The sequence below is a fragment of the Delphinus delphis genome, chromosome 9 (genome assembly GCF_949987515.2).
Source record: "Delphinus delphis chromosome 9, mDelDel1.2, whole genome shotgun sequence".
Taxonomy (NCBI): Eukaryota; Metazoa; Chordata; class Mammalia; order Artiodactyla; family Delphinidae; genus Delphinus; species Delphinus delphis.
Genome location: NC_082691.1, coordinates 33,766,515 through 33,782,060, shown reverse-complemented (window position 1 = coordinate 33,782,060; position 15,546 = coordinate 33,766,515). Strand labels below are relative to the sequence as shown.

The following is a 15,546-nucleotide window of genomic DNA, read 5'->3' as shown; positions in this document are numbered from 1 at the left end:
TTCACATAATTAGTGATAATGGGAAGTGATAATTCTTGTTATAGAGGGTGGGACAGAAGCTGATGAAAGACCAAGAAGTGGGAGATCAAGCAAGCACCTCATCAGGGCTTAGTTCTCAAATTATATTGAGCTGAGTTGCCGTCGGTGGCATAGTCTCTGAACACGGGTTGATGTGTCACCTTGTATGTGTGTTTGGTCTTCCCAGATGGACTGGAGAGTCCTCGAGAACAGGTGGCCATACTAAGGACATGGATCCCAGGGTATCTGGGATATGATCAAGTGATCCCTAATTTACTAAGAGAGCTTGCTGCTTGGTGACATTAAGAGTTGTGCAGAGTGACTACAGTAGTGATTAGGTCACCCTCTCTCAGGTATCTGAACAAAGCCCAGCTAGGAAGCCAGGAGAGAAGTCTTTTAGGATGTTGGGGATGGTTCTTCCCTTTTTCTTCCAATAGGGAAGGCTGTCAGCTCACTGACCACGTACCGCTCCTTCCCAGTTCTCCAGAGAAAGAGGTTGTAGGAATGAATGCTGTGTCATCTTCACAGAGGCGGGGAGAGAAATCAGTTGTATAATCTTCAGGATCTCATATAGTCCTTGGAATTTATTTATTATAGTTATTTTTTATTGATATGATCAATTATTTGCAAGTGGTATAGGTATCCTTTTTGTTATATAATATCATCCCGAAGGAACAGATATATGGATAAATATAACAAAGCATATTTGAATAGGATGGAAAACTGGCTGAAATATATTTGTGGGAGCAAAATAAACTTCAAATGAATTTTTTAAAAAAAGATTTTCACAAGTCAGCAGTTGTCCTCTCATACTCTCTTGCTGTGTAACTTATGACAAGTGTGAGGATGAGAGCCAGTAGGGAATATAATTAAGATACTTGCTGAAAACACTTTGGCTTAAGACTAGGAACTATGTAGATTTGAGGGTAGAATCTTTAGTAGATTTAAAAATTATCAAAAGATACATTTAAAAAATCAGTTTCCTAGACTCACAGACATAGAAAGCAAATTTATAGTTACCAAAGGGGAAAGGGGGCAGAGGGATAAATTAGGAGTTTGGGAGTAATGGATACACACTGCTATATATAAAACAAATAAACAACAAGGACCTACTGTATAGCACAGGGAACTATATTCAATATCTTGTAATAACCCATAATGGAAAAAATTCTGAAAAAGAATATAACTGAATCCCTTTGCTGTATACCTAAAACTAACACAACATTGTAAATCAACTGTACTTCGGTTTAAAAAATCAATTTCCTATTATTTCCAAACCTCTAGAATTTTACTCTAGCATATTGGCTGTGATGCTTGGTTTCTCAAAACACTGTGTGTTATCAGAGGGGATCTTGGTCTAGAACCATCAGGTCTTCAAATCTGAAAAATGAATAATGGAGAACACCTTGTCTGTTTAGGATGTGGAATTTTATCAGCCAGCTGGTAGGTGAAATAAGATGAGCAGTATCCCAGTAGAATCCAGGTTCATGTAGGAAGGACTTCATTAATCAGGAGTTCACTGGCTCGTTATACGTATAACTGTGTAGCCTTCAAGGCCATGAGAGGATGGAATAATCCCTTTTCCATAGTTAAGCCTGTGTTACAACACTTCCATTTGCTTCAAAAGGTGGAAACGTGGCTTCTGCAGCTGGAACGCACCATGAAAGAGACAGTGCGACGTTCTATCACAGAAGCCATCGCAGCCTATGAGGACAAACCCAGGGAACTGTGGATTTTTGATTTCCCGGCTCAAGTCGCACTAACTAGCTCACAAATCTGGTGGACTACAGATGTAGGAATAGCCTTCAGTAGGCTAGAGGAAGGCTACGAAACGGCCCTAAAGGATTTCCATAAAAAACAGGTATTTTATAAGATTTATGATTTTGAGATTTAAAGGGACTTGAAGAGGTAAGCTTCATTCATTCATTCTTGTTTTATGGGGTGTCTTCTGTGTTCAAGGTATGACGCTAGGAAGATTTTAGCAACCATTTGTTTAGCTTTCCATTTTATAGTTTGGTGTTGTCCTTCTTGTTTTCTACATGGGTTTAAAACACATCCATCCTTAAACAACAAGGTCCTACTGTATAGCACAGGGAACTATATTCAATATCCTGAAATAAACCATAATGGAAAAGAATATAAAAAAGAATGTGTATATATATATATATATATATATATATACACACACACACATACATATATATAACTGAGTCACTTTGCTGTACAGCAGAAATTAACACAACATTGTAAATCAGCCATACTTCAATAAAAAATAAATAAAACAAACAAATAAAAAACATCCATCCTTGTCCATTATCTCCCAAGGATCTAGTATACCACCCACACCTAGATACTGTACATATTTTTTTCCACCTATGTAAGACTCTCCAATTACGCTTTCAAAGGAAGTTGCAGATGTCAGTCATCTTTACCCCTAAACACTTTTATTAATACATACCCATTTCATAAGTTTAATTTCAGTTACTGTATCTCAGTTTACCAAAGTTCTTTTTGGTTCTTTAAAAATCAGTTTTATAATGACATGTCTTCATTATGGTTTTTATTCTTCTATCTCATTAATAGTCTTATTTAGGTGGTTCTGTTCCTTTGAGACTGTTTTTTTTTTAATTTGAACTTGTTTTTTGTATGTTTATTTTTAAAGGTTATCTTCAGGTTGGCTTTTTTTTCCTGGAGGAATTCTGTGTGTTCTACACTGAGCAGATGTCCCTACATGTTTTTCTCCTTGTTGCCTCCAGGTTTCTACAGGTTTTGTGAGTTCGGGATTAATTTTGTGGTTAGTTACTCAGTCTGGGATTTACCGATCATAGTGGCAAGGTCATTTTGGATGCCATAGCTTCACATGGCTTAGGCCTGAGAGTTTGATTTCTTTTAGAGGACTTTTTTCCTATCCAAAGCCCCAAGATGTTTCACGCTTTCCTCTTGCTTCTCTGAGCTGGTGGGTAGAGTTTTTCTAGAACCTCTTATTGGACTGTGTAATACTCTGAGGATCTTGGCTTTATGTCAGCATCTCAGTTCTAACTCCCTGCCTTGCTCAGGGAGTATAAGAGGCAGAGAACAGAAATGTTGTGTTGCCATGTGGGCAATTTAAACTTCAGTCTCCGATGTTTGGGTCTCGACTCAAATTCTCCTTTCGGCAGCCGTGGCATTAGCCTGTTAACCTCATTCTACTGCTCTGGCTTGGGTGCACATCCTTGGCATTAGGGACTGTCACCCACTCTCCCCCAACCCTTTCCCTTTCTTCCTTCCCCCTCTCTGTTTCCCCCTCTCTCATGTTTGGCTATGTACTTTGCATGTGGATGTGTTTCGTTTTACTCAAATACCCTCTGTGTTAATAAAGGAATTGTCCATTCAGTTTAACCCAATATGTTATAAGACTGACTGTTGTTATTATCACTGCTATTTAGGTGGTTTTTATTTTTGGCTCTCAATAATAATACTGTAGTAAACAGCTTTGCATTTACATCCATGTTGCACATATTTTTCTTTATTTCTTCAGGATAAACTTCCAGATGTAGAATTGCTAGGTCAGAGACTATACCTTCTTAAGCCTTTGAAACATCATGCCAGGTTTACCTTCCCAGTATCAGTGCATGAGAATTGTCTATTGCCTCCCCTGTCATCAACATTGGGTTGATTCTTTTTTTTTAACATCTTTATTGGAGTATAATTGCTTTACACTGGTGTGTTAGTTTCTGCTTTATAACAAAGCGAGTCAGCTATACGTATACGTATATCCCCATATCTCCTCCCTCTTGCATCTCCCTCCCACCCTCCCTATCCCACCCCTCTAGGTGGTCACAAAGCACCGAGCTGATCTCCCTGTGTTATGTGGCTGCTTCCCCCTAGCTATCTATTTTACATTTGGTAGTGCATATATGTCCATGCCACTCTCTCACTTTGTCCCAGCTTACCCTTCCCCCTCCCCGTGTCCTCAAGTCCATTCTCTACGTCTACATCTTTATTCCTGTCCTGCCCCTAGGTTCTTATGGAACAGGTTAGAAAGCCCAGAGATAAACCCACGCACATATGGTCACCTTATTTTTGATAAAGGAGGCAAGAATATACAATGGAGAAAAGACAGCCTCTTCAATTAGTGCTGCTGGGAAAACTGGACAGCTACATGTAAAAGAATGAAATTAGGACACTCCCTAAAACCATATACAAAAATAAAATCAAAATGGATTAAAGACCTAAATGTAAGGGTTGATCCTTTTTATTCTTAGAGCTAAAGTTATTTATATTCCAGTAGCCTTAGGTTATTCAGCTAATTAAGAAAATTTAGCTTTTTTCTCCTTTAAAATAGTTTTAAAGTTTTCCATTTTGTTCAAGTTATAATAATGCTTCTTTTTCGTGTTAGATGAGAAGTAGACAAAGAGGGTGGTTTATGAAGACAGTATTTATGGGCTTAATTATGAAACACTTCCAGCATGAATTGAAATGTTTGACAGACCAGCCAACAGATGCCTTCAATACAGCATTTCAATGTTGCCACTGGTACTAATATGCACACCAGAGCAGCTAACATTTGAATATTGTTAAAGCTGCAGTTTGGTTCATGAGAAGTGTGTGCATCTAAATTGAAACCCCATTAGTTTTCACTCTTTAAAAATGGTGGTAACAGTCTGTTGGAGTTTGTTTTTAATTAAAACTACTCTTGCTAATACTGTGAGCAGTTTTTAAGGTGAACTTCAGTCCTTTAAAATAGCTTAATTTCAAAACTGAAATCAGAGTTGGCTGTAACTGACAATCTACCTGAACAAATAATTTCTTTCCTTAGATCTCAGTTCCAAATTATAGTGAGGTAAACGAAGATAATTATTTTAAACTTTATTTCCCACCAGACATATTGTAATTGCATGTTAGGTAGTGTTGGGATTAAAGGCAAAAATACTGCATTTTGAACATATATCCCTGCCTCGCCAGAGTCTTTGAAAGTAAAACAAATAAAATATAATTTCTCAAATTTGAGCGTTCCTTGGCAAAAGTATTTGGTTAGGCTTGGGATCTGATAAGAAAGTTTTTCCATTCTTCCTTTATCATTGAGCTGTGTGCAAATCAGCGAAAAAGAGATGGAAGCATTTTGGATTCAAAATATTATTTACAAGTGTGCTGGGACATTGCCTAGGGTACTTTTAATAAGACTCACAATAAACAATATAAAGCTTTTCTTATTTAACTATTTATCCTTTCTGACCACAAATATTCAGAAATATTATAGGTATAAGAAAGAGACTCTCATTTTCCTGCTTAGGGTCAGTTTTTGGCCTCATTTTTAATCGTTGAGAAATTTTTCAGAAACAATTGCATACCGTGTTGATAGTGTTCTTATCTCGCCCTGACCCTTTGACCCAAATAGGGAAGGCTGTGAAGGCTGCAGTTACACAGTGTATATTGGAAATGAGTTTTTTGTTTGTTTTTGTCTTTATAGAAATTTGTGACCTGATAGGCTCATGCTTCATAACAGCAGGAAGCTACAAGATGATGAGTAGAGCACATATTCTCTACCGCCCCTCTCATTTGTTAACAGAAAATTTTTCCACAGACAATGTACTGACCTAGTAGGCTTTTATTCAGTGATTCATCAATCAGACAGCATTCAGTCTGCAGATGGAAAGGAGCTCCAAAGAGCTGTAGAAGACGAGAGATTTTTATAGACCAAAGTAAGCAGGAGCAAGGAAGGGGGCATTTGCTGATTAATTAAAGCAGGGTTACTTTCCTTGTAAGGAGCAAAGGGAAGCCTAGGAGCCAGGTCAGGTAACGTGTGCTGAGCAGGCAAACACTGCTTGGTTGACCTAAGCCTGCTTTTTCTGGGAGAGCCCAACATAGAAACAGTTAAGTTTTGGTTTGCCGATGTGGGTAACGTGAGCGACTCCATCTTAGGCCCAACCTGGTTACTTTAACGCATCAAAAATTATGTTGAATGACAAGGTATAGGAAAAAAAAGATCATATTGTACCTGGAAATACTGGACCGGATAATTTGAGGAATACCTAGAAGTTGATAACAGATGGAATCAAACTGATAGATGACTAAGAGCAGAGAAAATCACAGTCCGAACATATGAAAAAGAAGAAGGTATTGCCGTGATAAGCCTATTTTATCCCAGTGAAACTCCAGAGAAATTACAAACTGAGATTCAGTAAAGGTAAAAAACATGTGGGGCTCATGGCCCATGGTCAGTGATAATTAATGAATATGTAAGAGGTGGACAGCTGGAACCAGTCCTGCCTCCTGTACATCCGAAGAGATGATCAGTGAGAGTGTTTGTCCCCAGGATAAAGGCCTGAGAAATACTTCATAAACAAAGTGAGACGTTTATTGAGGACTTCTGCCATGACTGTCTTGACTGTAGATCTTGGGTTGGACAACTTTTTCTGTGCAGGATGGAATAGTAAATATTTTAGTCTTTATGGGCTTTGTAATCTCTTTCACAACCACTCCTCTCTCCTGTTGGAGTAGGAAAGAAGCCATAGGCAATTGTTAACTGAATGGGCATGCTGAGTTACAATCAAACTTTATTTATAAGAACAGGTGGTGGGCCATACTTGGCTCATTACCTGTAGCCTACCAATTCCTGTTCTAGAGGAAACAGCAGAACAGATCCTGCAGTAACTCAAGATCCCCGCAATAAGTGGAGGTAACAAAAGAAGAGATTTGTTACCCATATAGGCCATGAGTCCAGTCTGATCCATTAACTCAAGCGTTGGTTCTTTGAACAGATCAAACACTGACAAAGATGTGCAGTTCAGAGGAGCCAGCAGAAACAATAAAGGGATAGGGAAAAGAAAAATCTCTTGTACAGCAAAGAGATTTTTTTAGAAGACTGTACAACACTACATGTGATTTTATACTAATATTTAAGTTGAAAATCTAAATTAAATGGATAATTTTCTATGAACACTGTTTCTAAGATTAATTCAAAATGAGGTGGAAAACTTGAGTAGACCAGTAACCACACAAATGATAGAAATGGTAAGAAAGTTTAAATTTAAAGATAGGTACCTTGTAAATAGAGCCCTGTTCCAATGGTTTCTTTAACTTCTCTGAACAGTGTTTTCTGTAGTTTTCAATGCAGAGGTCTTATACATTTCTTGCTAGATTTATTTTTAGATAATTGATATGTTTTGATGCTGTAAACATATGCTAATTAATTTTAAATTTTCTAATGTTTGTGGCTGCTATACAGAAATATATTGATGTTTTAATATTTACCTGTGTCTTGAGACTTTGCCACATTTGCTTGCTAGTTGTAGTAGGTTTTTGTTTTTTTTTTAGTATAGTTTCACAGGCTTTCTATGTACATGAATATACCATCTGTAAATAATGACAGTTTTACTTCTGACCTTCCATTCTCTTTTGCCATTTATTTCCTTTTCTTGAGTCATTGAATTGGCTACGACCTTGAATATAATGTTACATAGAAGTAATCCCACTCTTAGGGAAGAACAATGTTTTACCATTAAGTACGATAGTAGTTCTAGATTTTTGTAGATGACCTTTCTCAAATAGAGGGGAATACCTTCTATTACTACACACTGAGAATTCTTATTTTGAAGAGGAGTTGAACTTTTTCAAGTCTGCTGAGATACTCTTGTGGTTTTTCTCTTTTATTCTGTTACTAAGGTGAATTTTTGAATGCCAAGGCAACTTTGCATTTATGATGTGTTACCATTTATAGATGTATATATTTTTTGCTGGATTCTATTTGCTAATTTGTCCAGAAATTCTGCATTTATATTCATAAGGGACATTTATCTGTAGTTTTCTTTTATTATAATATCTTTGCCAGTTTGGGGATGAGGATTATGCTCCTTAAAAGGAATTGGAAAGTATTGCATTTTCACGTATTTTGTGAAAGAGTTTATTATAAAAATCACTGGTAGTGCTATCTGGGCTTGGGGTTTTCTTTCTTTATGAATTGATTTATGTACATGCTGTTGTGTAGCTTTTCTGGTTTCTTTTTTTCTTGTGTCAGTTTTTGGAATTTCTGTTTTTCAAGGTATTTACCCATTTTTTCCAAGTCTGGGTTTGGCAAGTTACAGCCATCTGGCCAAATCTGGCCCGGTGCCTGTGTGTTTGGTAGTTTTCAGGCTTCACTGGCTAAGTGGTGTCATTGCACTAGAGACCATGTACCCCTCAAAGCCCGAAACATTTACTGTCTGGCCCTTTACAGGAAATGGTCATCCACCCCTGATCTGCGTTTTCAAACTTACTGATGTGAGTTGGTCTTCCTATATCGACGTTATCCTTAGCACATCTGGAGGGTCTGGCATCGTGTCCCCCTTTCATTCCTGGTGGTGGTGATTTGTGTTTTCTCTCCTTTATTTGTAATCAGACTTTCTATGTGTTTATCAATTTTATTTAAGTTTTCAAAAAACTAATCTTGGATTTTGTTGATTTTCTCTACTGTTTGTTTTGTATTTCACTGAATTCTGCTTTATCTTGATTACTTCCTTTCATCTACTTACTTTGAGTTTAATTTGCCTCTCTTTTTCAAGTTTCTTAAGGTGGGAGCTTTGATTATCAATTCTTATACCTTTTTCTTTTCCCACATAGCATCTGAAAGAAACTTGATAACTTGATGAAGATTATCTACCAGAAACCTACAGAGAAAATCATGCTTAATAGTGAAACATTAGCATCATTTCCATTAATGTCAGGAATGGGGTAATTATGCTCACTGCCTCTGACATACATCGCTCAATGTTGTGCTGGTTTTCACAATATGACTGAAGGAGAAGTAGGAAACGAACAGTGCAAAGGGAGGCGATAAACCGAGATCCCACAACCCATGACCTGATAGTGTCAGAGAGTGTGGGACCTGGTCTCTTTGGCAATTTTCTTTGTTCTAGCTGAAATGAAAATCCATTGTTTCTGATACTGCTTAAGTTGAAACATTGATGGGTTTTGGGATTAGAGATCTTGTTACTATTGTTAAGAGACCCAGAGAGCATTACTTCTGTGTATGTCCAGATGGAAAGAGGTTGAGGGTTCTGGTAGCTGACTCCCAAAGTGCTGTAGTAGTTACCTTGTAATGTTCACTTCAGTTTGCTGAGCTGAGGACTACACTCTCCAGATCTTAACGTTTCTACCGAGGGGCACTTGCGGCTTCTTTGCTGCTGTGGCTTGGGTGTGCCTAAGATGGGAAATCTGCCATGCCTTGATCCTGGTAAAATTGCAGTGCTTCTGCTACTACAAGGAAAATGTTCTTTCTGTGTAGCCTTATTTAACCTATAGTATTTAGGGACATGTCTCTTTAAGTTCACAGACATAGCCTCTTTATACCATACTGCCGTAGGAGCTGGGTGAGGACAAAATTGAGAATCAACCACCATTATGTATCGGGAGCCAGCCCTTCTTTCTGACCTTGAGTATGTTACTGTGTATGCCTGACACCTTCCTTCATGGTGAGCACACCATCGTCCCACCAAGCAAGCTGGTCCTCTTTGGAAGAACACTGTGGTGTCTTAGACATTTGTAACATATAAACCTCAGTGATCAAGATTCATGTAACTTTCTTGGCAATTGTTTCCGTGTTTATCTAAACATGAGAATTTATAGGAGGGGGATGCCTAGTTACCTCTTTCCATGCACCAGAATCATTAGAGGTCAACTCTTGTCTGGCCAAGGTGTTCTGTTAATGAATATGTTATCCACATGGGAAACTTTTGGGTTTATAAAATATACAATAAAATCCTAGAATCCTGTACTACATCCTGGCTCCACCATTTATAACTGTGTGATCTTGGGCAAATTACCTCGTATTCTCATATATAAAATGAGAATAATAATAGTACCTTCCCCACAGAGTTATTGTGATGATTAAATTAGAAATATGTGTATGTATTTATACACAAAGATAGATATTATACACACACATACTATATATATACATGCACACATATATAATAATGCTTGTTAGATATGTTAGCTAGTAAGTGCTCAATAAATGTTAGTTCTTATTATCTGCTGATGCCATCAGAGAGGAACTAGATCAATGGCAATGGGGCTGGTGTTCTGCCCTCTGCACCGTCCTCTTGTTAAAATGGAAGGATGGCCTCTGACCATCTGGAGCCTTGTCTCCATCTGTGCTTTGGCTCTCGCCCGCAGGACTTCCTTCTCTATTGTGTCTTCAAATTCTTCCACTGGCTCATTCCCATCAGCAATTAAACATCCCCATCTCTCACATTGCTTAAAAACAATACAACCACCAAAAAGTATTCCTTGATGTCACACCTCCTTCCATTTCCTACTCTGTCACTGGAACTTATATTATAACCAAGCCTTTTTTTTTTTTTTTTTTTTTTTTTTGCGGTACGCGGGCCTCTCACTGTTGTGGCCTCTCCCATTGCAGAGCACAGGCTCCAGACGTGCAGGCTCAGTGGCCATGGCTCACGGGCCCAGCCGCTCCGCAGCATGTGGGATCTTCCCGGACCGGGACACGAACCCATGTCGCCTGCATCGGCAGGCGGACTCTCAACCACTGCACCAGCAGGGAAACCCATAACCAAGCTTTTTGAACTAAATATCTATACTTACTCATTCCATTTTTTCATCCTCATCTCTATCCAAGAACCATTTCTAATCACTTGACTGAGTATATTTCTGTTTTTTTAACGTTAGAAATACTTCCTTTTCAAATGTCCTCTTCCCTTATATTCATCTTTATTTGAATTCCACTTTTCCACGTACTTCTTGGGTTATTCTTCAGTTTTCTTTCCTTGTTCCTCTTCCTCCTCCTGCCTCTTAACTGTTCCTTGTGGCTCTGACTTAGATCCCTTTCTTTCTACCACACCACATATCCCTGGCTAATCTCATCTGCCCTTATGGCTGCTCAGTTTCTGTTGTAATATGCTGGTGACTTTGACCTCCAGCTCAAACCTTTCTCTTGAAGTGGAGTCAGGGGCATATTGGACTTGTCCACTGGAAATTCGACAGGCACGTCCAGCGTAGAACATTCAAAATACATTTACTTTTCTCAAACCCGCTTCTTCAGTGCTTCCCAAGTTCATTAAAAAACACCGACACTCTTCACCAGTTGCTCAGACTAGAAGCCCATTTGACTCCTCTTTCACCTGATACCCGGCCAACCACCAAGTCTCTTCAGTTGCCCTAAATATATTTATTCTTACCGTTTCCTTCGCTACTTTGTTAATAACCTAGTCCCAGCTACTCTTCTCTTGCCATGAGTGTAGCATCCTCTTCTCTGGTCTTTTTTCTCCAATCCTGTTTCCCTCCAATTAATCATACTAGAGGCAGAGAAATCTTTTAGAAACACACATCCAATTATCGCCCCACCTCCCTAAACCCTTCACCAGTGTCTTCTTGCCCTTGAATTGAAGTTCAGACCCTCAGAAAGTTGGCCCAGCCCTGCGTGTTTGGGACCCTGCTTCCCTCTACAGCATCCTTACATACCTGGTCTGCCTCTCCGTTTCCCTCTCACCATCCCAGACTTCTTTCAGTTCCCTCCCAGGGCCACCTGCCATATCCTGAGCTGCTTCCTGTGGCTTAAACACTGCCTCCCTGGGTGGGAAACCCCTAAACTCTCTACAGCCTAAATCGTACTCACTCTTTAGTTCTCACCATAAATACTCTTTCCTGTCAAATGTCTTTCCAAGCTCTCGATTAAGCAAGGTCCTATTTCTGTGTGCTGTCATAGTACTTTTGTACTTGCCCTAGCAAAACAATTGTAATTATTTATCTGCATTCCTCATTGGCCTATAAGCTCTGGAAACAGTAACCACGTTAGTGTTGTGTGATTGAGGGGATGAGAGAACAAAATGTTGTTCAGGTGTGTATTATTGCTGTCATTCATTTCTTCCTTTGTTTATTCATACGAGTGTTTCCTGAGGACATGCTTTGTGCTGGCTGCTATGCTACATGTGGGAGTGTAGTGTTGAATAAGACAGATAAGGACCTTGCTCCTTGAGAGCTTACAGTCAAGCAGAGGAGACAAACAGTAAACAAGGAAGTAAATAAGTGAATGATAAGATACTAGTAAGAACCATGAAGAAAATAAATTAGGAACATGTAGAATAACTGGGTAGGTGGAAATAGGATGGCCAAGGAAGGCTGATCTGAGGAGGTGAACTTAAACTAAGACTTGAATAATGAGAGGAGGCCAGCTCTACAAAGATCAGAGGTAAAATGCCTCCACACAGGTGAAACAGTCTCTGTGACCTTGAAGCAGCCATGATGGAGAAACAAAGAGAAGGCCAGGATGGTTGGAGTGATGTCAGGTGGGAAAAGAGTGATGGGAGGTCATGGAAGGCTTTGTGTTCATGGATAGGAGTTTGGACTGTAAGTGAAGGTAGGCTTCTTTCTGGTTCAAGATACACCGTACATATGCTCCAGCTAAAGCAAGGTGTACCGGGAAAAGAGCCACTTGAGTTTCAGAGGTATGTTTTTGACCTGAGACAAACATCCTTGATCCAGTAGAAAATCATGTGACGTTTCTTTAATCAAGGGCAAGAATAAGTGCTGATTGCATGATAAGGTATATATTTCTTAAAAGCTGCTGAGGAACATTTTATATATGTCACAGACCATAAACTTGTATGCAGTTACAATATGAATGTATAGTAATTGCTGCCTGATGCCACTGTCCAAATGATACATATTTTATAACTACTATTTTTGTGTGGGTACAGAATTTTATTACTTACAAAAGAGCATCATTGTTTAATCAAGTTTAATCTTGAGAGACAGTGTAAGATCCCCATCATATAATGCTGTCCAGATAATGTTGGTGAGCTGTATTTTTAATCATCTGTCACTTGACAGAACTTCTGTAAAAAAGAAATCAATAATGGAGAAGCCACAGGGAAGCTCAGACAAGACATTGCTTGTGAAAGCACTTGAAAAATGTTCTTAAGAGACATAAAATATTATTACTGTTGTTACAACCAACTCTTTCTAACCAAGTACTGGTACTGGTGTAAGATTTGTGACTGTAAAGACTGGATATCTTGACCCAGATAGAAAATATCCAATGCCAAAGTACCTTCTTTCTAACCAACATGCCTATACATTTTGTTGAGAAACTTACACGTGTATACACTATTACTGTTCATTCAGTCATCTACTCAGTACTCAAGCATGCATTGAGCACCTACTTTTCAGTTTTGTTTGTTTGTTTTTTGGCTGTGTTGGGTCTTTGTTGCTGCGCGGGGGCTTTCTCTAGTTGCAGTGAGTGGGTGCTACTGTTCGTCGTGGTGCGCAGGTTTCTCATTGCGGTGGCTCCTCTTGTTGCAGAGCAGGACTCTAGGCGCACGGGCTTGAGTAGTTGCAGCATGCAGGCCCTAGAGCACACAGGCTTCCATAGTTGCAGTGCACGGGCTCAGTAGTTGTGGCACACGGGCTTAGTTGCTCCGCGGCATGTGGGATCTTCCCAGATCAGGGCTCGAACCCGTGTCCCCTGCATTGACAGGTGGTTTCTTAACCACTTCACCACCAGGGAGGTCTCTGAGCACCTAGTTTTCAACAGCTAGTGGCTTTGGGGACAAAGCACTCAGCTAGACAGATGCAGACCTTGCCCTCATGGAACCGAAAATCATGATGAACACTGAACATGGCATACATGAAATAATAATCACCTCTGCTTTTCTTCTCATGTAACTACATTTTATAGATAGATGTAGGATATTGAAAGTAGAATATACAACAACAGCTATAAGGCTGTTGTATATGCTGAATGTCTAAAGTATGTATTTTTTATTCCTTTGAACCACTTATTCATTGTGTTTGATTTTAAGTCTCTCTGGAAAACTTTCTGCATAGCTACCATTTGTCCAACTTGAAAGTGGTGGGTGGATTGATCTTGTGGAGGCTGGTACAGGAAATCTATGCGATGTGATCAGTAAGAACTCAGGCTCTGAAGTCAGAGTGTCTGGATTTGACTTCCCCCTGCCCTGTTTAGCAAGTGTGGTTAACATGCCTACGAGTCAATTTTCTCATGTGCAAAATGAGGATAATAGATTGTTGTGAAGATGACATGAGGTGATGCAGACAATAATCCTAGGTAGTGCCGGGCACGTTGTAGACTCTGATTTAATGTGAATTGTGTGTGCTGCGGTTATGCCATCCTGCCTGCCTTCTCCATGCTTACTGTAACTATAGAATCTTCTCCAGTGCAGCTGCACAGCCGTCTCTGGGCAGTCTGCATTGTTTGGTGTTTTCTGGAATGTGGTACTAGTACTATAGGGAATATGTTTGTGACAGTAGGTACAAAGGTTTGAGAGCCTTTGATGATACGATATATTCACTTGCAACCAGTTCTTCCAGGATCTAACAGTTTGTCATTGACTATCCTTTGCAGAACTAAACAGGAAAGGGGACAGTATAGTTTTACAATATGATACCCTGGAATAAGGCAGAATTTTGTTGTTTGTTGTTAGTAAGCTTTGAGTAAGACAGGAATGTTTTATGTAAATAAGCATGCTAACAAAATGACCACCTAAGAGGATCCTTCAGAACTTTCTGGCCACAATTAACAGTAAGATATATTTTATATCAGATCAAGTTTACACACATACGTATACACTCCAGTATGAAACTGAAATAAACTCTCACGAAACATTACATATTCTTACTACTGTAGGGCAGCATTTTTATTTCTTTCTATTCCATGTCATTCCATTCCATTGCATTCCTTTCCATTCTAGGAAAAGAGACCAGTAGTTTGAAAACTACTGATCTCAGAAATTGGTGGGCAAGACAATTCTTGTTTAGACAAGAATAGGGGTATGAATAAGAATTAAGTGGGTTAGTCATCACCTGTACTGTTGAAATCTTTTCTCAGTTATCATCCTATATCCCATGCAAAAACACGAACAAAACCCAAAACCAACCAAACAAAACAGCCCTTGGTATTTAGTTCTTCTTATACTTTGACAGACGTTAACTCAGTTTGATCTTTTAAAATTTTGCAGTCATTTCTCTTCCAGCAAAGTTGCAGACCAGATCGTGGTTACCTGGAGAGTGAGTTCAGTGCAGCCAAGAAACTTTGCTTCTCCCTCTGGCTTTGTCATTACCTCCAGGTTGACCTGTCTTCTCTGAGTCTCAGCTCAGAAGGCGGGGGGTGGGGGGGGGGCAGTAATAATATTTATTCTATTTAAATTAAGTAATTTAATTAAATCCTTCCCTCCTGCTCCTACCCCCAGGGTGGTTTGACAGCCAGCTGGGACAATGTATTTGAAATAGTTTTGTAAACTAAAGGGACTTTTACAAATATAAAGACCGTTGAGCTGTAAGATTCTGTATTTGTAACTATTACCTCCTTTAAAAAATATGCCTTCTAGATTTCTCAGTTGAATACACTGATTGCACTTCTGCTGGGAGAACTTCTACCTGGAGACAGGCAGAAGATCATGACAATTTGTACCATAGATGTCCATGCCAGAGACGTGGTGGCAAAACTTATTTCTCAGAAGGCAAGTTATTTGTAGAAATTTCATGTGTTTTTTGCTGTTTCCTAAAAGTGGTATTTATTATCAAGAGTACTTCTAA

General features: G+C 39.1%; 1 protein-coding gene across 1 annotated transcript in view; it reads left to right on the top strand.

The window, feature by feature from the left end:
* The window catches only part of DNAH11 (dynein axonemal heavy chain 11), a 313,588-nt gene that overhangs the window by 109,061 nt on the left and 188,981 nt on the right, over positions 1 to 15,546 (top strand). Inside the window, 2 exon segments of the mRNA XM_060020402.1 lie at positions 1,646 to 1,879; positions 15,339 to 15,470. Of these exon segments, the coding sequence (XP_059876385.1) occupies positions 1,646 to 1,879; positions 15,339 to 15,470 (366 nt within the window).